The 24974-nt window shown below is 39.1% G+C and overlaps 1 protein-coding gene across 8 annotated transcripts in view; it reads right to left on the bottom strand.

Moving 5' to 3' along the window:
- The window catches only part of LOC143887713 (uncharacterized), a 63760-nt gene that overhangs the window by 30746 nt on the left and 8040 nt on the right, over positions 1-24974 (bottom strand). For 2 of the 8 annotated variants that reach the window (XM_077391871.1, XM_077391864.1), the window contains exons 2-5: positions 19889-20038; positions 19124-19223; positions 17523-17690; positions 7097-7166 (exon numbers count right to left, since the gene is read on the bottom strand). In XM_077391871.1, the coding sequence (XP_077247986.1) occupies positions 7097-7166; positions 17523-17618 (166 nt within the window). In that variant the 5' untranslated portion in view covers positions 17619-17690; positions 19124-19223; positions 19889-20038. The remainder of the gene's footprint in view (positions 1-7096; positions 7167-17522; positions 17691-19123; positions 19224-19888; positions 20039-24974) is intronic. The other 6 variants (XM_077391867.1, XM_077391868.1, XM_077391865.1 and 3 more) reach the window with 6 other exon arrangements.

The following is a 24974-nucleotide window of genomic DNA, read 5'->3' as shown; positions in this document are numbered from 1 at the left end:
GTTATAGAGCCACTGCTAGGCCGAAGGCCACCGTAAATTGAGAAAGAATATGGGGATTTCCGTATGATCACTGGGGAGCAAGTGTCATAATTGCCTGATATGAATCATTCATTGCACTTGAAATTTGCTACTGTACTTAATTGTTTTAAACCAAATGATAGCCTAAATCTAAACTGCTAAAATTCTCTTCTCATGATGTATATAGTTAAAAATAGACAGTAAAGTTGTTTTCTTTACCTTGCAGAACTGTTAGATGAGCTTGCTCTGATGCATTTTCTCCCTACAGGATTTGTAGGAGAAGAGGAGGGAGCATTTGCTAATGAAGATATATTGGAGCACATGGGCAGGGGTCAGATGCGATAGGATTAACGGATCAACAATATAGACACATCCGTAGTTGTTTTAAGTTTTTCTTTTAGGATTCAATTCTATTTTGTTGGGATTAAGTAACTAAGACCGTGGTTTGGAATTTAAGGTTTTGGATAGTTTAATGATGGTGGTTACTGGTTCAACTCTTTATTTGAGAATCAAATAAATATTTAAGTTGCTAAATGTTTTATCACTTCCGTATCTTAAAAAAATGACCTGTATTTTCCTACTTTCTTTTGGTGACGACTTGGAGATATGGTAAAAATCTCAGGTCGTTACATTTACTTACGCCTCACTATAATATGTCGTCCCAATGGGACAGGAAAAAGCCCATAAAACCTCACCCAATGAATTCCCCAATACTCCATCGATCCCCGAAGGTCCTGGATTGCCCAAGCTAGAGCCATCAAAGTTTAGGTTGAGCATACCCACCGGGGGAGCCTCCCAATTTTGAGCTATGATGTTCCGCCCCTCATTACTCTCGCATATTATCCTCCATCCCTCCCATAAAGTCATGAGCCGATACAAATAAAAACATAGGGTAGTTCTCACCCAAGAAATGACCATTGCTATTTGCTTGAATGTATAGGAAGTAAGGGGACTTTGCAACTCCATCGAAAATCTAAGCATTCCTTTATTTTCAGAGGACCCATATAATTGCTAAAAAGCAAGTTTTCCATAGCACTTTTCCTTTATTCCTCCAAGGAGCCACATCCCACCCTTGAAGGATGGGATGAAAATACCCATGATATGCCAAACCTGGAAAGGATCCCACTCCATACCTTCCTCGTGACCTTGCAATGAATGAAAATATGATCGATTGATTCGTCGGCTCAATGCATAAAGGGTAATGGTCCATCAACCACATTCCCATTTTACGCAGAGAGTCTATAGTCTGGATCCGCCCTCTGACAGCCACCCGACCAAAAAAGCACACCCTTGGTGGAGCCTGGATTTTCCATACTTTTGCTTCAATGGAGGAAACAGAGAGAGGCGAAAGGTGATAATAGAAAGATTTTACAGAAAAGATCCCAGTCGAGTCCCAGATCCATATCCTTTTGTCCACACCTGGTCGCTTAATATAGCAACTTTCCAAAACTTCCATAAATCTAGCAACATAGTCCAATTCTCTATCAAAAAAATGCCTCCTAAACCTTGGAGACCATCTAACGCCTTCCCCGTCTCTTTCAAAACAGTCCTTCACAAAAGCATCCTTTTGACTAGCCACTTCAAAAAGTGATGGGAACACAATATTCGAAGGGACATGAGAGCACCAAGCATCACTCCAGAACCTAATACGATCTCTAGAATACACTATGAATCTCATACCCAAATTGAAGCGAAATCTGATATTGAGAATATCACGCCAAACTGTAACTCCTTTTTTGCCAAAGATATCATCGAATTCCCAAAGACCTGGTTTTGCACCATATTTGCCTTTTATGACTTTAGTCCACAATTGGGATCGATCTTCGCCAAATCTCCATAACCACTTTCCCAAGAGAGCCATGTTAGTCTCCTTGATTCTTCTAATTCACAGCCAGCCATTTTGTAAAGGCCTGAAGACATTCTCCATCTTTACTAACGGAATACCTTTCTTCTCATCTCCCCCCCCCCCCCCCCGTCCCCCACACCCACCCACGCACCCAAATAAAAATCTTCGTTGAATCTGCTCTATCCGATTGACAATGCTCATAGGGCATTTCAAATAGAAAACTAATAATAGGAATGTTTGCCAAGACTACCTTGATGAGTGTTAGTCTGCCACCTTTTGAAACTAACTTCCTCTTCCATGGATCTAACCTTTTTACTATTCATTCCACTATAGGATCCCAAGAAGGCTTCCTTGGTCTTCCCTTCCCAAGAGGTAGGCCAAGGTACCGTAGATGGTCCAATTGACATCCCATAATGCCGGCTAGGTCCATCGCCTCTTCAGAGTCAATGTTGATTGCAAAAAATCTTGATTTTGAAAAGTTTGTTCTTTGGCCCGAGATCAACTCATAACATCTTAAGTTTGCCCTTAAATTTAGAACTTGAAATGCTTGGGGGGAGCCAAACAACAAGGTGTCATCTGCAATTGAAGGTGAGATACCTCTAATTCAAATTGGCCAATCTTGAACCTTCTATCAAACCCTCTCTTCTTCCTTTGTCTATAAGCCGACTTAGTGTTTCTGCAACAATAACAAAAAGAAATGGAGAGAGGATCTCCTTGACAAAGTCCTCTGGTTGATTTGAAGAAACCTTTTGGGAGCCATTGATGAGAACAGAGAACCATGTTGAAGATAGACAACTTTTAATCCAGCCCCTCCATCTATATCTGAAGCCCATTCTCCCAAACAGATAGTCAAGGCAGTCCATTCGACCCTATCATACGCTTTCTCCATGTCTAACTTGCAAATCACTCCGTCAGTACCTGTTTTATATGCATAATCCACTAATTCATTGGCTATCATGGAGCAATTCAAGATCTGTCTCTAGCAAACAAAAGCACTCTGATTTTCTGATATAATGGATGGGAGTACACGGTTAAGTCTTTCAGCTAACACTTTGGCAAGGATCTTATATAGACACCCTACAAGACTGATAGGGTGAAATTCCGAAACTTTGGATGCACCATTGACCTTTGGAATGAGGGCTATAAAGGTAGTTCTTGTACTACGATCTAGATCCATCCCCTCAAAAAAATCATTAAAATTTTTCATAATGTCCTCTTTAACATACTGCCAACAGCTTTGAAAAAAAGCAAGACAAAATCCATCAGGGCCTGGAGCCCTATCCTCCCTTTTTCAATTTCCTCTTCTTCGAATGGCTTTTCCAGAGCATCTCTATCCCTTTCCTCCAAAATGCTGAACTCCACATCAGCAGGATCGGGACGGAAACATCTCTCCGATGAATAAAGAGAGACATAGAAGCCAACTATCTCGCGAATGATCTGCTCTTTGCTAGAGGATAAAGATCTATCCACCTCTAAAGATTCAATTTGATTCCTTCTCCTTCTAGCACTAGCAATGGAATGAAAGTAAGCAGTATTCTTATCCCCCTCTTTCAACCATTTCGCCCACGACTTTTGCCACCAAGAAATTTCTTCTTGTAATAATAGTCATTTGTGTTCTTCCTTTAGTCTGCCCATTTCCTCCCTTTCCTCATCACCGGCCAAATTGTTTTCCTCTAATGAAGTTATGTCTCGAATTCCGGATTCCAACCATATTTTTCTCTCATTAGACAACTTTGCTCTTTCCTCGTTCCATTCTTTAAGCTTTTTTCTTAATAAAACGAAGTTTTCCTCCGATTACCACATGGCCCACATCCGCTGGACCTTCAACTTTATGGCTAACCCACCACGCCCCATCTTCTTTTCCATCCTTGGGATTTCCAACTAAGCAATCTCTTCTTTCCTTCCTTTCCCACCCTTATGTTGCTTCATCTGAATTTCCTGAGCCCTCTTCAAGCTCGTCCATACCACTGAAATCGATCTCGAGCATGGAGAAACTGCAGGAGTTTGGACTCATCAGTGAAGACAATGGGACCCATTTTTCCTATGTTAGAGCCATATGGTGGCTTTGATACTCCTAACGCTTGCACCTAGTTGACAATGGCCATTCAGCCGATGACTTGATGGGAGAAAATGTATTGAATTATTAGTTTTCATTTTCTACAATGGATGTTAAGAATATAATTTTCATTTAAAAATTTTAACGAAGATAATACATGGAAGTTGGTTGTAGGGAAGTTTTGAAACTGAATTTTAAAATGTTTACTTTTGTGAAAAAATGTCAATGTCAGTGACTAATTGAAAATTACTTTACAAATAGGGACTAACAGGCAAAAATTCCTTCTTGGAACGACCTTGGTTCCCTGAAGTTTGCTTTCAGAGGTCCTTCATGTGGCAAGGAATTTTAATTTTGTGGGCTCTTGGAAGAAAAACTCTGTCATCCTCTAATTCCTATTATGTCCAAGTCTTCGAGAATCATCTCTGACTTGAATTTGGTTGACCTCCTCCTCCAAGGGCAAAAGTTCATGGGTCCAGTGGGGAATCAAATTCTATCTTTGCAGAACTTGTTGCTTTCTCCACTCACTAGATTGGAAAAAGGCAATTCCTGAATCATGGAAGTTGGTTGTACGGAAGTTTTGAAACTGAGTTTTAAAATGTTAACTTTTGTGAAAAAATGTCAATGTCAGTGACTAATTGAAAATTACTTTACAAATAGAGACTAACAGGCAAAAATTCCTTCTTGGAACGACATTGATTCCCTGAAGTTTGCTTTCAGAGGCCTTCATGTGCGCCAAGGAATTTAAATTTTGTGAGCTCTTGGAAGAAAAACTCTGTCATCCTCTCTAATTCCTAGTATGCTCAAGTCTTCGAGAATCATCTCCAACTTGAATGTGGTCGACCTCCCCCTCCAAGGGCGAAAGTTCATGGGACCAGTGGGGAATCAAATTCTATCTTTGCAGAACTTGTTGCTTTCTCCACTCACTAGATTGGAATTGGAAAGAGGCCATTCCTGAATCATAAAAAATAGGGACTAATAGGAAAAAATTCCTTCTGGAACGACCTTGGTTCCCTGACGTTTGCTTTCAGAGGTCCTTGGTGTGGCTAGGAATTTAAATTTTGGGGGCTCTCAGAAGAAAAACTCTTTGTCATCCTTGCTAATTCCTAGTATGTCCAAGTCCTCGAGAATCATCTCCGACGTGAATTTGGGTGACCCCCCCCCCCCAAGGGGGAAAGTTTATGGGTCCGGTGGGGAATCAAATTTTATCTGTGCATAACTGGTTGCTCTCTCTACTCACTAGATTGGAAAGAAGCCTTCCCTGAATCATTTCAGGGAATTCTTCCTTGTTCTATTTTCGAGAACTATACGATGATGCTAAACATTGATCAAAATCTAAGAAAGTTTGCCCCTTTAGATTTAAACTTTTCAAGCTTACTCATTCAGAGTTCAAGTGATGCAGGAGTCATTTCTTTGTTGCCTCCTACTTTAAAGTTTGGAAACAAAGGAACAAGAGAATTTTCAAAGTTGTCACTACTAGAGGAGTGTTCAGTATTCAGAGGCAAATCTTCTTTGTGGTTCTCTGGTGGGGAGAAAACCTTCCTATTTTCAGAGGAATATCAATGACTTCTCTTTACGAGTCTTAGGAGACAATTAGGTTGAGCAGATGCTGGAAGGAGGGTCCTCGTTCGAGGTGGGACCCGCCTTCTCCTAAGAAGTTGAAGCTGAACTCCGACGACTCGAGTCTTGACAGCCCGGGCCCAACTGGTATTAGGGTTTTCTTTGGAGCGCTGATAGAGAGGTTTTATGGGCTTTTCAGGCCTATTGGTAAGAAGGATTCAAATGTGACAATGGTTTAGACATTTCTTCATGTAATCACCTTGCAGATTAGACGCAATTGGATCAGATTATCATTGAGCGTGACTCTCAATGAGGTCAATTGGGTGAGAGATGGGCCAACTCCCCTTGGAGATTCACAGATGCTATTGAGGAGATACTTGATGTGATTGAGGGTCAAGAGACAAAGATTAAGCATGTTTGGTAATCTGTCAATTCTGACACTGATCTTCTTGCTCAGTCAAGTGTTGATAGGGATTTGATTTTGATGTTTGATCATCTCCCTCTTGGGTCACATATTCTTTCGATGTATTCTTCCTTTTTTCTTTTCCCTTTTTTAGTTTTTCCTTTCTTCGCTTTTTTGTTTTGGTGTTGCTTGACCATTGAGTCATTGGGCTCTTGCCCCTTTTTATTAATAAATCTTCACCATTCGAAAAATAAAAATAAAGCAAAGAACTACATTGAAATCCCATATAACAACTACAATGTCAACATGACTATGCTCTTGATACCAGTTTAAAGTCCAAGACTTACTAAAATAGAGTGTCCTTCAATACAACCCAAATTAAGACAAAAGATAGATCTTGGATCACCTGAGTTTTCTCATTCATAAATGAGAAATCAAGGAACTTTCGACTATCATGTGGCGAAAGAGCAGTCAAGTATGTAGGCTAAAAATACAATAGGCAAAAATATGGACAAAAGACTCCACTTGGCCACTCACAACATCGAAAATACTATCAGAAAGACCACTCCTTTCTAATCACATGATCCCCCATGAAGTCTCAAACTCAAAGCACTTAGAAGAAACAGATATTGAAGTCATATAGGTGCTCGAAAATGACCCATTTGCACTCGCATATTCCAATAAACAAAGCATAGAAAGAACAAAGTGAGAAGTCATCAAGACCCCTCAGACCAAACGGCCTTATCTCAAAATGTCATCCTCAAGATATAATAGTAGCAATGAAGTTCTATACCACGTCCAAATGCCATCAAGATTATGCATTGCATATTGCTGGCATTCAAGTTTATAATCTACAGAACAACAAAGTAACCTTCATTACAAAATCAATAAAACATTTGATCCTGAAATCCCAACCGGTGCCCATTTTTAGTTCTTATAGCTTCTAAAATATCATTTGTTGTAATTTTGGCATACCCTTCAAGATTAAAAATGGGCACAATTTACATCAGTTTGATTATCAAAGTCTCAGTTACATGCTTTACGTGATTATTAAAAACAATTTTGGTTTGTATTCAATCAACATATTCATTCAGCAGTGAAATGGTTGTAATCAATCTACATATTCACTCAGCTGTGAAATACATAATTAGGAAAACAAACAAAAATAATTCATGAGCATAATTATTGGAGATCAAAGAAATCAAATTGTACTTACTTTCATCTGGAAAGTCAAAGAACTCCAAGGAGTACCCGATCTGCCCTCTATTAATGCGAGTGGATTTTATCTGGTGAAAAAGTACAAAAAATGCAGTATGAAGGTCATATGAAATTCCTGAGAATCTAACTTCCCAATTGAAAGCATCTTCAGTTCCAAACAGTTCAAACAAACCGTAAAATTCAATCTCAAAGAGGAAAAATGAAACGCCCAAGAAAGTATGAACTCATTGAATCATCCTTTGAGGCAACGAGTTAAAGCATCACTGACAATGGCATATAAAAGTTATGTTAGCCATTTCAAGGAATTAAGTGTAGGTTTTAGATTTAATTCAAACAAGCAACAGAAGAGAGCCTTTGTTCCTTGGACCTCAGATCAAGATTTTCTGGAATAGAAATTATATCATAGGGTGCGCTGCCACTCTTTTGTGCAATGAGTAAAATAGTGATCAAATTATATATATATATATCCAAAATTCAACAAAAGATGGCTCAACTCGCCTATTTCTTGCTCGTACCAACTAAATTTAATGAAGTAATAAATCCCACTCAGGTTGTCATGTACTGTGTCAAAGAATACTTCTAGACATAAATTATTCATTTGTTTGGTAAAATATCTCAAAGAGAAAAGGAGCGAGAAATATGAGACCGGTGAGGGATCAAATCCCATATTACAAAGCTCAATAAGGACAAACCCTCATTATTTGTGGCTTCCATGTATCAGACAAAATACTAGAAAAAGGGCGGCCCAGTGCACGAGGTTCCTGCCTTTGCGGAGTCTAGGGAGAGCTAAAATCATATGCTTCACAAGAATCTAAAATCATATGATAAAATCATTTAGTTGTTTAAAACTTCAATAAAATACTCATTTAATGGATAAGCTGTCTAAAGTACAAAGCGGTGGAAAATAAGAGAAACATTGAGGGATCATACCCCAGTAACAAAGTTCAATAAGCACAATCCCTCAACATCATCAAGTGGGTTGACTTCCATTCATGTGAAACGACCAATCTCTCCAAAAGCTTAAGCCTTTGGAGATGGCGTTATTTAATCTTTTATACTTTTAACAATAACAAAAGATATAATGCTAGTCTTATAGAACCGAAATATTATGCTTCAGGAGAAAATAAACTGTGGAATAAGGTCTTTTCCTGATTGAATAAGTCGATTATGACAAAGGGTTATGTTGGTCAGTTTGACATATAATCCATGGCCATTCTTAAGAAATGCTGCCACGGATGAAATCAGATTTTATTTATAGAAAATAAATGCATGTATTAATAAACATATAGGTTTTATGCTTTACAAGAATCCAAACTTGCGACATAGAACCCTTTTGTGATTAAAGACAACTATCACAAGGAAAAGTTAAATTGCTCAGTTCAATATGGCAATCCATGAGTGTTCTTAAGAAATGCAACGCCGCACGAACTCAGATTTTATTTATCGAATATAAATGCAAATACTTATAATGACTTGGGGAGTAAAAAATAGTTGTAATATTTGGTTACACCATCAACAATCTATTTCTTTCCGGTCGAGACATTTGACCGGCCAGTTCGACCCTTTACCGGCCGGTTCTTGGCGAATCGAAACCGGTTTCGAGACCCTCTAGGTCCCCTCTATCGTTTCTGAAAATTTCAGGGGTATTGTCTTCCGTTTTCTATGAATTATAAACTTTTTGGCAACTATTAAAAAAAAAGAATCTATTTCTTTGGGGTTGAGCCTCTAGCTCAATTGATCAAGGCTTTGTTCTTCACATTTGAGGTTGGAATTTCAATCCCAGCTTACCAATACACAAAAAAAAAAGAACATATTTCTTCCAGGATAGTGACAGTGGTTATCCTCCATTTGATGAGGACGACAGGGATGAAATTTGGTCAGAGCTCTCTAATTTCAGAGCAGACTCCATTGAGCCCTGGTGTAATGAGGGTGATCTTAACATTGTAAAATTGACCCAAAGAGAAATTTAGTCATACAGTGATTAGTTCCACTACGTAAAAAATACCCAAATTTCATTTCTAATCAGGAACTGGTCGATGCCCTCTCCAAGGTTGAAACTTTACATGTCCTGGTGGTCTAGGTTCCCGACTTTATGCTGTATGGATAGATTTCTACTTCTGCTTGACGGGGAGGAGTCTTTTCCGAACTCCTATCAGGCACTTCATTGCTGTCTGTTACCAGATAACTCTCCATTATGAACACTGATGAGGATTCGATGATACCTACCCTTGAGATGATTGTTGCACTTCCGAAATTTTTTTTATAGAGCTTCCACTATGAGAATGAAGAAGCTAATTCATACAATCAAGACGGGTTGCCAATTGACTCCGAGAAGAAATAGAAGAAGTCATGTTCTGTTCTTTTCCAACCTTTCTCCTAGGGGTAGAATTTCGCATCCTTGGATTTATGGCAAAAAGCCTATACTTTCTAATGTGCAAAGAAAATTAGAGCTTCCCTATTGAAAGGAAAAGGTTAGGAAGGCTATCTTAGTTCCAAAAAGGATACGTATGTGGTGAAACATTTATTCTGTGGTGTTTTTCCAAGAGGTTTGGAAATCCATCAAACCTGATGTGGAGATTGTTGAAGAGTTCTATTGCTGCCTTTAAACATCCAATGCTTATAAGTTATAACTATCTTAGTTCCAAAAAGGATAAGTGCCTGATGTAAACATTTATTCTGTGGTGTTTTTCCAAGAGGTCTGGGAAACCATCAAAACTGATGTGGCTATTGTGGAAGAACTCTATTACTGCCAGCAAACATCCAATGCTTATAGAACTTCATTTTTCGCCTTGATTCTTAAGATTAGAGTCTCATGGATATCAAGTGTTAGAAATGTGGTTAGGGTTGGAAGAGAGGAAGAAGAAGAGGAATGGAGAGATGGAGAGTCTCCACTAGGGAGCTCCTCATGTATATGATGTATATATATAGGCCCAAATAGGGCATCCAATGTACAATGACTACAATACCCTCTAATGTACACGTAATGCCTAAACTACCCTTACACTATTCAACACTCCCCCTCAAGCTAGAGTGTATGTACTATGGAACCCCGGCTTGGTACAACGAAAGCTACACCAACAACTAAAAATAACAAAAAGTACAATAATCCCAGACACACATCCAGATTGGTATAACACTCCTCAAGATGGTCTGGTGAATACATAATGAAAGCATAATAAAAGATAACAGCGGCCACATGAGTACAGCAGCGAGATCAACGGCCACCAAAAACAGCAACTCCCCCTAAAGTAGCACTACGGCGACAACGACCAAACAGGTATTACTGTGCTCCCTCTGAATGAGAGCACGGCGAATAAATCTGTATATCAACGAGCAAAGGAGGCGTCATGGCAGGAACCGGCAACGGTCCAGCGAGCAAAATAGGCACACTAAGAGCGCGCACATGAGAACGAGAAAGCACTACGAGCAGGAACACCAGCTGAGGAGCACCGCGCCAATAGAAGATAACAAGCGATGGGGAAACCATCAAAGACAAGGTCGACAAGAAAACTGTCACCTAGAGGTAAGAAGAAAAGGGGAAAAGATAACCAACCAACGATAGAGAAACCATTGTCTTAAGACAAGGTCCACAGCATGACCATCGTCGCCTGAAGAGAGCCAATCAACAATGGGGAAACCATCACCCAGAAAGAAGGTTGACGGGGAAACCGTCGCCTGAAAAGAGACCACCAACGATGGGAAAACCATCGCCTGGAAAGAAGGTCGACGGAGAAATCGTCGTCTAAAAGAGAGTTGACCAACGATGGAGAAACCATCGCCCGGAAAGGTCGACGGGAAACCATCACCTGAAGAGAGCCGACCAACGATGGGAAACCATCGCGCGGAAAGAAGGTTGATGGGGAAATCGTCGCCTGAAGAAAGCCAACTAACGATGGGGAACCATCGCCAAGAACGAAGGCCAACGGGGAAACAGTCGCCCGAAGAGAGCCGACCAACGATGAGGAAACCATCGCCTAGAAAGAAGTTTGATGGGGAAAGCGTCGTCTGAAAAGAGCCAACCAACGATGGGGATAGCATCGCCCAGAAAGATAAGGCATAAAGCCAGATAATGCGTAAAATTGCGCTAGAGAAGACAACGAACAAGAAACTGACAATGAAGAACAACCACCAAGGAGACGGAAAAAGAACATAAAGAGAAGACAATAACACTCCCCCTCGGGCGAGACTACATGAGCCCGGAGATGACAACACACTAAAAGACAAGTTAACAAGATAGGAAGATATCAAGACAAGAATCCCTCAAGAAAAGACAACAAAGGAAGAACCAAGGAAGCAGGAATCTTCCCTTGCATCGGGTAATCGTGATTCCCCGGAACCCGATTCTGAATTGGGAATCTCGGCGCTTCTCCAAGAAGTGGGAATCGTGCTTCCCAAAATGGGAATTGTGCTTCCCCAAAATGGGAATCCCGCTTCCCCAACAATGGAACTGTGTTTCCCCAAAATGGGAATCACGCTTTCCCAAAATGGGAATCATGCTTCCCCAAAATGGAAACGCGCTTCCCCATCGCTTCCCATCATTTTAATTTTATGGGAATCACAAAAATGGGAAACACGCTTCCCCGGCGCGCTTCCCCGGCAATTCCTCGGCGCTTTCCCCCACCCTTCACGCTTCCCACTTCCCGCTTCCCACAATCTCGGGAGCCTTCACTTCCCGCTTTCGCTTCCCGCGGGAAGAACTACATGACAACAAGACAACACTCCCCAAGTTGAAGGTCGAATACCTTCAACTTGCAACGAAAAACAAGACAATCAAGGCACCACACTTCTCTTGGACATTTCAACAAACACTTGGGGTGTGCCTTGAAGAACAACCCAAAGGGCATGAAAGCAAAGAAAGAGAAAGAGAAAACATAAAAGACAACAGTCCCCCTCAATTTGAGGCCGGAGGCCGAAGGCCTTCAACTTTAAATGAAAAGAAGATTTTCAGGGCACAAAACCCCTTTGAGACATTTCATTAAACACTTGGGGTGCACCTTGGAGAAGAACAGAAAGGGCATAGACGACAATGGAAAAACATACACAAACACACAGGCCATAAAGGCCAGAAAATATAGAAAATAGAAAATAGAAAATAAAGGGAGCTGGAGTTGAGATTGGGTGTTTTGGGTAGTAGATCTAGGGTTTTGGAGAATGCCAAAAGGTATTTGAGAAGAAGATTTCTTTCCAAATAAATTCAAAAGAGAAAGGAAGGGAAGAGTGAGAGAGTTGGGTTGAGATTTGGGGTTTTGGGTGGGGATTTGGGGTTTTGAGTGGAGAAACCAAATAAAGTTGAATACAAATTGGGAAGTTGGGGTTGGTTTTTTTTGGGTAATACGTTTTGGGCTGGAGAGGTCAAAGCCATGAATTTTATTTTATTTTTGTCTGGTTTTCACGGCAAAGAGGAAAGAGAAAATAAGGTTTAGATGGAGAGAGTGTTCACGACAAAGAAAGAGAAGGGGGAATCTGAGATTTTTTCTTTTTTTTTTTTTTTTTTTTGGATTTACGGAAAGGCTTGTTTTCCCTTTTCCGTAAAGAGATAGGGAGAGATGGAAGTTTTACGGAAAACCCAAGTGGGTTTGCGCAAATGCACTGGAGAGAAAGGAGGAGATTGTGAGAGATATGAGGGTGCAAAAGAGAGATCTGAGAGGATTTGAGAGGAGAAAAACATGGAGGAGATCTGACAGGGAGATAAAATATGGTTTGAAAACCCAAAAAAAAGTGCCGTGAGAGAGAAAGAGAGATGCAGTGAGAGATTTTAGGGAAGAAGTTTTAGGGATTTGAAACCACAAAACACACTTGCGCACAAGCGCTAATAGAGAGAGATTACGATGATATTGAGAGAGAGTTGAGGAAAACATCAATTTTAGGCAAGATAGAGAGAATTGAGAATCGAAACAAGATTAGAGGAGATTTTATAGAGCTTTGGGGGTAGGGATTTTCGGAAAAACCAAGAAAGAAAAATCTATTTTGCGGAAAATAGGAAGAGGGAGAGAGATACGCATGCGCGAGAGAGATGAGAGGCGTGGATTGAGGTGAGATAGACTCTTCTTCTTTCCTTCTTTAGGATCTGCCCTTTGTCACTGATACCATGTTAGAAATGGAGTTAGGGTTGGAAGAGAGAAAGAGGAAGAGGAATGGAGAGATGGAGAGTCTCAACTAGGAGCCCCTCATGTATATAATGTATGTATAGGCCCAAATAGGGCATCCAATGTACAATGACTACAATAGCCTCTAAGGTACACATAATGCCTAAACTACGCTTACACTACTCAACATCAAGGAATTTAGAGCGATCCTTCTTGCCTGTGGATGCTGTAAAAAATTCAGGTAAGGTTTTATTTTTGAACATTAAAAGGGTTACATAATCCTTGGCTGCCACAAATCAAAGCGAATTTGTTGCCAAACACCAAGTTCTTGATGGTGAGTGAGTAGCCAATGAGGTTCAGCTCAGCTATAGGGTACAAAACGGCATACTTCTAAAAATAGATCTTGAGAAAGATTATGACCCCATACAATGGACTCCCTTTTTGGGTGTTCTAGAAAATAACTTTCACCTGAATTGGATTTCTTGGTGCATTTCTACTTATCATTATTCTGTCCTTATTAGTGGCGGTGATATTTTTTTCTTCTTTATTAGATCCTCAGAGCAATATCTAAGTTTATTAGCTGTTCTCCAAGACGAAATTGTTCCTGAGTTGGATTGTCCAGATGGAATAAGTTGTGCTGCTAACAATTCAGGTATTTCTTAGTCAAGTTTTATTAACTAAAAAACAGGTCCCTAGAGTTGTTTATCCTTCTATCGAGAACCCAATTGTGTACCCTAGGGACTTGCCTTCTCTTTAGCAAGCTATAAATGGTAAAATGTACAGGTAACCATTTCCTTCCCTATCGATGTGAGAGATAATACAATTGCTCAAGCCACTAATAATATCTCACATTTCCATGATGAAGGGGCAAAGCTTCCAAGGTGATGAGCTAGCATCCTTGAGCCATCTAATAACATTGAGAGTGTTGCCTTCGATCCAGAACTTTTGAACATTACTCTGATTCACAATCTTTAGCATGTTCCATATTTCATAACGTCTATTTCCACGGCACCACACTTCCCACAAGGACTTATAAAAGCAACAATAATACTACAACAGTGATCTGAAATAGTACCACCACAGCCAGCTCTTCTAACTATAGCACATGGTTTTAAATTTCGGTTTCGGCTAAAATTTTGGACTTATCCAAAACCAAAATTTTAGCCGAAATCCCAAAATTTCAGGCGAAATTTGGTATTCGCTAATAAAATGCCGGATTTTTAGGACAAAATTTCGATCGAAATTACCGAAATTAATTTCGATCGAAATTGTTTAACGGAATTAAAATTTATTATTTTATTATAAATTTCGAACGAAATTTGGTAAATTTTAGGAATTTCAGTTTCGGTACCATTTCGTTTTGGTCCACACCGAAATTCGAAATTTCGGATTTCGGTCGAAATTTAAAACCATAGTACAGCATTATTCACATTTGAGAGCTACTGCACCCATCAAAATTTAGATTGAGCCACACAAGGAGAGAGAGGGTGTGTGCGTGCGTGCGCGCGCGCGCGTGTGTGTGTGTGTGTGAGAGAGAGAGAGAGAGAGAGATGGTGGGGGCACCACACGTTTGGGGGAACGAAGGGAGGGACATAGCCCTTTGAAGCAGTTTTTTTCTTTATTGAAAGATTTTACTTTGAAAGATTGGCCCTTTGAAAGATTTACCCAATTATTAATGATATCATGCAATTTTTGCCAAGAATATACTTAGATTTTAACATGTTTCCACAAAACATCTTCAACAACCGGCAAACTTCAAATTTGATCTCTTCCATAAGATGTCTAATATACTTAGATTTTAATGTGTTTCCACAAAACTTACTCAACAACTGGCAAACTTCAAATTTGATCTCTTCCATAAGATCTCTTCAACAATAACAACTCACATGTTGAGTGAGCAAGGTTACATCTGCACTAAATCATGGAACCACATTTTGCTTCTTGCTGTGCCAAGTTACTACGTTTTCTCAAACAAAAGTACAAAAGTCTCTACTCGAACATTTATCAAAAGGCGATATTGTCAATCCATAACTAAAAAAATTTCCTCTAACTAGTGCATCATTTACATATCTCTTAATACGCTTAACTTCTACCCAATGATCAACAGCCGAATGATGCATGAATTGACTTACAACTTATACATGGAAGACAATAGCAGGATGCGCAATCGAGAAGTAAATGAGCTTCCTAATAAAGCGATGATATCTACTAGGATCCTCATGCAAGTTGTCCTTGAACAATTATACATTATATAGGAGTATGAATAGATGTTTCCCTTGACATATCTATCTCTAACAACATATTAAAAACACAAATTCTTTCTAATAAACTGATGCCAAGTTCTGATCTGCTAGAGTATAAAAGAGTAAATAATGCCATCTCCAACAGCTTAAGCTTTTGGAGTAATTGGTTGTTTCACATGGCATCAGAGCAAATCTCTAGGTTCAAAACTCCTTACTATTAAAAAAAAATCCACATGTAATGGCCAACCCAAAAGTGGGGCCACATGTGCCACGTGTAGGACAACCCTAAAAAGTGGGGCCACACGTGAGGGGGAGTGTTTTTAAATTACGCCATCCCCAACAGGTTAAGCTTTTGGAGTAATTGGTTGTTTCACATGATCGTACCAATTCAATGCCAAGTAACACAATATCCCCATATCTTCTATCTACACATGATCGTGTAAATATCTTTTACCACATCAATATTTTTTATTGTTTCCAAGTAACGAAATATCCCTTTCTCTTTTTCCTTTTCCATGTATTGACCATATCGGTCACTGGTTTTTTTTTCTCTATTTTCTATTAATGGAATTATTTTCAAAAAAAAAAAAATAGGCCTAAGCTTGTTAGCATGGTGACAAGCCCGTTTCTGTTTATTGCAAATGATTCCTCCTTAATGACAAATCGGTTGAAGGAAGTTCCCGCTCACTAGCTTGCTTTCATGTATCCTTTTTCCTTTTCTTTAATGAATTTAACTGTTTGAAGAAAACACTATTTATCTATCTAAGACCTGCAAATTTGGCATATCATGTTACACTGCCAAATCTACACAGGATACACATGAATTAGGAAGAAGACCATCCCTGGAGTCCATCGTGGCCATTATAGATGGAAAAACACAAACAAAAAACTCGAAAGAATATCTTTCATCCCAAAGGAGGGCACCCTCGCTGGGCCACCTAATAAAAACAGCTCCAACATTTAGGTTGGAATTGTTTCCATATTCATTTAGAACACAACATTGTGACTGATTGTTTACAAAATCTTTTGATTGTAGAGGGTTAAAGTGGCCGCCTCAGATGCCAGATGTGTGGTTGGTCCTTATTGTTTGGGTAATTTTGCTTTGTACTTTCTTCTCTTAGTCTAGGAATAAATTCTTAATCTGTTCAAAAATAAAAATTAATACACAACAATTAACAAACTTGACCATAATTGATAAATAAGAAAGCGAACCACTAAACTCTCACTACTATTAAGCAAATTAAACAAAAAAAAAAAAAAAAGGCTTGGAAGTTTTTGATAGACAAAAAGACTTATGAAGATTATTGCAATATGCTTGGTTGGCGTTGGTTTTTAAAAAAAAAAAACAACAAAAAAGTGAATCAATGGTATTTTGTTCATTTTTTTTTTTTTGAATGATCGCCAATTGCAATGCAAAAAGAGGACCATAATTGTCAAGGAACAAACTAAAGAAAGCAACAGAAAGAATAATAATACAAAGATAGCTAGAAAACATCATGGAGGAAAAGAATCGAACAATGCCAAGGCCTCTCTCGAAACTCCATCTCTAGCAAGACCATCGGCAACTTCATTAGCCGAGCGGTGAACATGCTAAAAATTGAATAGATAATGGCTTCATCTAATCGAACATCTCATCAAAGAATCTATCAAATCTCCAAGGGTGATTTTTTGATCCATTTAACCACTAAATAACATTCAAAGAGTCCCCTTCTACTGACACGTTATCCACTGTATTCTCAGCAAACAGTTTTAATCTATTAAAATGGTATTTTGTTCATATACGGTGTTCTAGTGAATTGCTCTTGTAGTATACTATAAGACAAGTTGAAATGGACCCTACAATAAAAAAAAAGTAAGCAACATAAATATCCATATCACAATGAACATCTTTAACGATTTATTGTATTGCACTGCATCCTCAAATCAAATGATTAGGTGTAATCTAACCAGATAAAGAAGAAAATACCAAAAAAATAACAGACAGGATCCAAGTACTGTCTCAATTGATCGCAAAATGGAATGCAATTCAGGTTCACTACTATATGATAGAGGTGGGACTTAAAAAGAAAAATCAGATTACAACTTTTGGCGTTACCTTGCTTCGGAACCACGCACCACGAAAACCTGGATCAAAGGACTTTGCTTCAGCCAGTTGACCAACTCTAAAGGGAAGGTTTTCACTTAAGCCCATTCTATTCCATCCAGTGGCAGAAAACTACAGAAAAAGTTATCTACAAACAGCTTCCAAGGAAAACAGCAGCCCCTACATGCATATAAAAAGGAAAAAGAAAAAGGATCTGGTTAGTGAATAAAAATTAATGACTTAATCAATATGGAAACCTCTCTCCAAAAATAACCATCAACCAAGCCCATCACAGAATGAGTCAAACTAAAAAAACACAAGATTCAAAGTTCTCATGAAGTTTACTGTGCCATAATTGCATGAACTTATCATATAAAATCTCTGCAAAATCAATTTAATAATAATAAAAAAATCTATCAAATATGTGGCCAGTTCAACATGGCAAAATTATATACCTCACAAGCATCATAAGAGATGCATAATAACAGCAATCTTGGAAAGCACATAAAATGAAAAAAAATGCCAATCAAATACATGGGCAGTACTCTGTTTGATAACCAATGTCATGCAAGTTAATATCCAGAAATTATCGTTTTTTTTTTAACAATATCCAGAAATTATATACCTCGCAAGCATCATAAGAGATGCATAATAACAGCAATCTTGGAAAGCATAAAAAACGAAAAATAATGCCGATCAAATATGTGGTTTGTTCAAGAAGGCATGTGATGGAAGTTAATAGCCAGAAATTCTTTACCTTACAAACAGGGATGGAGCCAGAGGGGGGGCAATTGCGCCGCCACCCCCCCTCCCCGCCCAACCCGCCTCAAAATTGAAAAATTCTCAGGATCTATTATACGTATGGACAAAGTGAGGGTAATTGGGGGTAATTGCCCCTCCTAAAAATAGCGTTTTTTTAAACTTAGAATAATCTGTGTACAGAATTGTTAGAAATTGTAACTGGCAGAAATTGTCTCTTGCAATTAATGCCTCTCTCTCTCTCTCCATCCAGCGAACTAAAAATCTCCTATGACACTGTGGATTTGTGGCCTAACAACGGTTTGATCATCCTCTGAAGTGGGACCCAGGAGAAAACTGGCCTTCACGCATACACACACCGTATAAAATCCCCATTGATACACTCAAAATATATATCAGTTTAAATATGACGTAAGCTAGTATACTCCAAAAAAATTTATAAAGTATTGTACAATTTACCATAGGATGATCCAAGCCGTTCATTTGAAGGGCCACATCGTAAATACATTGTACCCCAAAAACAATTTTCATTGGATGACCCTAACCCTCCGTTCTATAGAGGTCACCATAATATGCAATTCCACTACACATCGTAGAGCTATCATCATCCTATTGAAATGAGTTTTCGGGCATAGCCTATTTACCTTGTGGCCTATCAAATGAACAGTTTGGATCATCTATGGTAAGGTGTACAATACCTTTTGAATGATACCAGACTACAAGAGCTTTCACCATCCCAAAACAAACTACCCATGCCATGCTAGGAATGTTAAATAGTGGGCCCAACCCATCAAAACAGGTGTAATATAATTTGGCCCCACTACATAAAAAAAATGTAAGGGAAAAAGTTATACTCGCCCCCTTTTTTACTTGGGACAAACTCTCTAGTGTAAAAGAGTAATGTGCCTCCCCCTATGCGCCCCCCCCCTCCCGAGCAAATTCCTGGCTCCGCCCCTGCTTACAAACATCATAAAAGATGCATATTAACGACACAGAAAGCACAGAAAAGTCACTTACATTTGAACATTTGAAAATAAAACAAACTACATGGTCATTAATGTATGAATTCAGTTAGGCCACGTTTGGATACCCACAAGATTTATATGTATGAATTCAGTTAGGCCACGTTTGGATACCCACAAGATTTATATTCGGATTTCTCACATTTGGCAGTTGAGATTTGGATGTGGATCAAATCCTTAAATTTCCAAATCAGCTACAACAGTGAAAAAAGATCTGATTTTCAAATCTGTTCTGCAAGACATTATTTGAAAATTCATATTTGTGGCAATTACCTTCACCCTCGCTGCTCCTCGACTTTGTAGCAGCAGCAGCAAGACGCCTCCCTCCCTCTCTCGTAGAACATGAGCATGAAGATGATTGATGTATTTTGTATCCAAAACTCATATCCAAATCCAAATACAAATACAAAAACATGAGGTATCCAAACGTGGCCTCAACCAATTTCATGATGCAAAAGAATGCTTGTGGATGCATAAGAGATGTTCACATAAAGATTTTATATCCAAAAGTTTTCAACCTTAGAGCTGTGAAAAAAGTCACATTTCTTTGTTGGGCAAGTAATCTAGATGCTATTAATAGAGAGAAGAGTAACATACAAAGCTCAACATCCAGGCATTCCCCGCAAAAAAAATAACTGATGAGAAGGATACGAAGGAGAAAGAAGAAAAAGGGGGATTGGGCCTGTAGCTCAATGGTTGAGGCTTTGTATCTCAACCTTGAGGTACCATTGTTCGATCCCAGCTTACCTATCAAAAAAAAGGAAAAGAACTAGATTGTTTGGAAGGAAGAGTCTAAAGTGCTTAAATTGAACAAATTAGTTTAAGGAGAATTACCATTAAGAAAAGATCAAGGAAAAAACCATTTCCTATCAAAATATGAACACAGTTGTAATGTCAACAATATAAAAGGTGGCCTTTCAAAGCTTATAGATATCTGCTACATTTCTATCAGAAGAGGAGCCCCTCTTTCGCAAGCAGTGTCCCTGCTCATATACTACATGCAAGGTTTTGTACTCTTCACATTCGGAATTGGACAATTTTGTACTACTGATAGTGCATTCTGAGATGAATGTACTTTTTCACCAGTAAGTCTACCCTATCATAATATCTTTAATGATCACGTGCAGCTAGCACAAATTAAAGTAGGTCAAATCTACCAAAAGTGAATGAAATATATTTTTCTTGAACAGGTGAGGTTTTATTAAACTCCACCTATGTTTTTCACAGCCTGTACCAAGCCATGATAAAGGAGGAGGGTTGGTGTCAGGTTGGCAGCCGGCCATAAAATTTGCCACTCTACTAAGAAATAGAACCCAACTAGAGTGGAAGAAGGGAGGAGATTCTCGAACGAGGAAAAGGATCCAATTACTACGAAAGAATTGAACGAGGGGCCGTATGAGGTGAAAATCTCATGTACGAGAGCCAGGATTATAGCCGGGTAGATTCCTTTCACCTTCTTCATGAAATTTTTCTAAAGGATTCATTTAGCCAACCCCAACTAGTTTGGGACAAAGGCTTTGTTGTGTTGAGTTGAGTTGAGTTGAGTTGAGTTGAGTTGAGGTGAGGTGAGGTTTTATTAGTAAAGGATGCCAAAGCAACCAGCATACAAAAACAGAACCAATCAGAGAATAAGAACAATAAAAGAACAGAAAGAAAAAAACTAAAATAAGTTAGGCTCTCATGCCATACAATCAAACTAGAAAAAAGGCAAAATTTTGCCAAGCAATCAGAAGGGGTTGCCTTCATAGTGGATGTGGGAGAATGAGCAGTGAACATCCCTAAAAATACCATAAATTTCTCTAAACAAGGGCCCAAACCTCCAAAGAGGATGAGTCCCCCTTTTTAGCCAGCGAATCATGTTGAGGTAATCTCCTTCAACCCAAAGCTTCTATGCACCAGTACAAACCAATAATATAACTCTACTCCAGATCGCCCACACTTTAGCCTCTGTCGCATTGCAGTCCCCACAAGGACCTGCAAATGAAAGAATCACCCAGCATTAGGGTCAGAGAAAACCCCTCCAAAAGTCTTCCATAGAGACCTGAGTACCACCTTGATTATGAACTTGGTAGCTCCCATCAAAGTTCAACTTAATAAATCCAATACTTGGGGGAGCCTAAGAAGCCTAATGGACGGGAGAACTCTGGCTAATCGCATACTGACCTGAGTATCACCTTGATTATGAACTTGGTAGCTCCCATCAAAGTTCAACTTAATCCATCCAATACTTGAGGGAGCCCATACAAGAAGCCTAATGGACGGGGAGAACTCTGGCTAATCTGGACCCAATTGCAAATAATTTCTCGTAAAATCACACATTCAAAGCATTCATGTTTTGACGCTCACTCAGAAACTTCAAAAATAACCCATTTAATTACATTAATAACAAGGTTAAGAACATTGTTAATAAACAGTCATTTCTATCCTTCCACATAACCCATAATGCTACCAATTCCACAGAGCATCAACATAAGACAATTATGTCACATCAACAATAACATTGAACACATCCACAAAATAATTCTAAACTTCAACAGCTCTTGGACATTAAATAAATAGATGAGGAGTCACCAGCGAGAAACAGCAATGTACACAGTCTCAAGCCTCACAAACATGTAAAGTGACAAATTGGTCGCCACTACAAATTTTAACATGAAGTCCACACCAAAGAAGGCATTGGATCTAGATGAAGGATGAGATATCGATACATTTGGGAATTCAGTACCTGCGGAAACCCTTTGATGTTTGCATAGAAATAATTGACAAAAAATTTATCACTTTGCTCCAGAGACCAAACTAGCTCATCCCCATAATCAATTGCTGGAAAATAGTGGGAGCAAACCAAAGAGGATAGGCGAATAAAATCAAATGCAATTCTGAGGTAACTGCCTTCGTACAAAAACGAGGTAATTACTCTAAGATTCGCAAATCCGTCAAGGTAATCTACAATCAAAGCTCTAGGATTAATTGCCCTCGTAAAAAGGTTGGGAAAGGAACAGGTGCTCTATATTCTCAATAGAGTCTCAACGAAGTCAACGCCAGAGACTTCATATAAGATATGGATCGGTAAGAAACCTGCACTCAGTCACATGAGGATTTGGGGTTGTCCAACTCAAGTGAAAAAAGATTAGTGCTGAAAAGTTGAAGACGAGAATTGAGAAACTCCTCTTTATTGGATACCCTAAGGAAACAAAAGGTTATTATTTTTATAACCCTAATTAGCAAAATTGTTTTGTTAGCAGGAATACGACATTTTTGGAAGAGGAATTCATACTCAATGCAAGCAAGAGAGATAGGATTGCCTTAGAAGAGCAATCCGAAGGTCCAATAGAAAGGGAAAAGAGAGTAGTGAGCAAGAACCTACAAGACTATGATAATACCTCCACTTCGACGTAGTATTAAGGAAATCGGGGCACCTAATGGACTTGTCTATCTGGGTAAAGTATATAGTATGGTCTCTGAGAGGGTCGAGCCAGATCCCCAGAACTACAAGGAAACGATGTCGGACATCGATGCGGATAAGTGGCAAGAAGCAATGAAGTCTGTGATGGACTCTATGTATTCCAATGGGGTTTGGGCTATAGTAGCTCCACTATAGGCATTTAAGCCCATTGGATGTAAATAAATTTATAAGAGGAAGAAAGGCTAAGATGAAAAGGTGGAGACATACGGTTAGGCTGGTGGCAAAGGGCAATAATTAGAAGGAAGGCTGGAATTGACTATTGAAGCAGATCGTAGGCCCAATAAGAGGCATATTTGTCCATTAGAACTTTTAGGATTTTTATTTCCATGTCATTTAGTTTCTAGGATTTTATTTCCATGTTTTAGTTTTTGGGGCTTTTATTTTCCATGTTATTTTATTTCCAAGTTATTTCAATTGCCCATATAAAACCCTCATGTATTAGGGATTTTAGAGAACCTTCGATGAATTAATGAATTGAAAATATATTTCTCCCCTATTTTTCTCCTCCTTTCCCTTCTTTTTCCTCCCCCCTTTCCCCTTCTTCCTCTCTTTCTCTTTCCCTATTCTTCCTCCTCTCTTTTTCTATTCTCCTTCTCCTTCTCTTTTCCCCCCACTTTCCTCACCCTTCCCAGTTGGGCATACAAAATCCTTCTTTTCTTCCTTCCCTTCTTCTCTTTTCCACTCTATCTTCTATTTTCCCATCCCTGCATCACATCAGTTTGGTCATAGGCCCAATACGTGGCATATTTGCCCATTAGAACTTTTAGGATTTTTATTTCCATGTCATTTAGTTTCTAAGATTTTTATTTCCATGTTTTAGTTTTTAGGGCTTTTATTTTCCATATTATTTTATTGGTTATTTCAATTGCCTATACAAGGCCCTCAAGTAATAGGGATTTTAGAGAACATTTGATAAATTAATAAATTGAGAATACATTTCTCCCATATTTCTCTCCTTTCCTTTCTTCCTCTTCTTCTTTCTTCCCTCTTTCCCCTTCTTCCTCTCTCTCTCTCTCTCTCTCTCTCTCTCTCTCTCTCTCTCTCCCTATTTTGCCTCCTCTCTTAATCTATTATTCTTCTCCTTGTCCTTCCCCCCTAACTTTTCTCACCCTTCCTAGTTGAGTTTATAAACCGCTTCTTTTCTTCCTCCCCTTCTCTTTTCCACTCTATATTCTATTTTCCCCTCCCTAGATCCCATCAGTTTGATATCAGAGAAAGATCCGCAAAATCCCAGCTCTCTTCATCTCTCCCTATCTCTTTTTGTCTCCATGCCTCTTTCTCTCTTTCCTTGTTTTTTCTCTCCCTTCCTGTTTTTCTCTCTCCCTATCTTTCTTTTTTTCTCCCTCTCTTTCTTTCTCCCTTTCAGCATGCCCCATTCCCTTCTTGTTTTTTTTCTTCTTCTTGTTTCTTCTTCTTCTTTCTTCTTTCTTCCCTTCGCACACACTTATCATACTTCTGTAGCAACCACCACCAGCCACCTTCATCTTCGGCCTCTCCATCTCCACCCAAACCAGTCCCATGTAAATCCTAAAACTAGCACCCAACACCCTTCCTTTGAGTCCTAGGGTTTTTTTCCAGATTTAATATAAATAGTAAGTTCACGCTTACTAAAAAATAATAAGTTCGGATTTTCTCTTTCTCATCTCTTGGTCTATCTTTCTTCTTTCTCTCGTCTTACTTTCACTTTCTCTCTACACTTTCTCTTTCCTCTGTCCATCTCATTTTCTCTATCTTCACTTGGGCAATGTTCGTTCAAAATTTGGCCTCATTGTCAACACAAGAGTTGACCAGGACGAATTGAATAGTCTATACTCTATCCAGCCTATTCTCAACAGCCCACGGCAGGCACAACTACTACTTCATGCAACTTTCCTCATCTGTCGATTTTGGTCCGACCGTCGATTCAGGCCATCCGAGAGTCCGATCCGAGATCCGCAAAAGGAATTTTGTTCCTTTTGACATCACAGACAGATCTGGCGTCTGATTTTCACAGAATCTATTTGGGGGCCATGCGAAATTTATTCGCCCCACAATTACTGCATCATGGGTTCCATATTTATATGGTTCTGAGACCTACTGCTATCCCTATGGAGATTACGATGTTGCATGTCTACAATGGATCAAGGCTCTTGATCCATACCATAAGTGCTACGGTTATGATCATCAAATGACCATTCGTCGAGTCAAGGATACGGTATGCAGAGATGCCAAGGTGAAATG

Source organism: Tasmannia lanceolata, unplaced genomic scaffold (genome assembly GCF_043159265.1).
Source record: "Tasmannia lanceolata isolate RefF3 unplaced genomic scaffold, GAP_Taslan_0.1 ptg000012l, whole genome shotgun sequence".
Taxonomy (NCBI): domain Eukaryota; kingdom Viridiplantae; phylum Streptophyta; class Magnoliopsida; order Canellales; family Winteraceae; genus Tasmannia; species Tasmannia lanceolata.
This window is presented reverse-complemented; position numbering and strand designations above follow the sequence as displayed.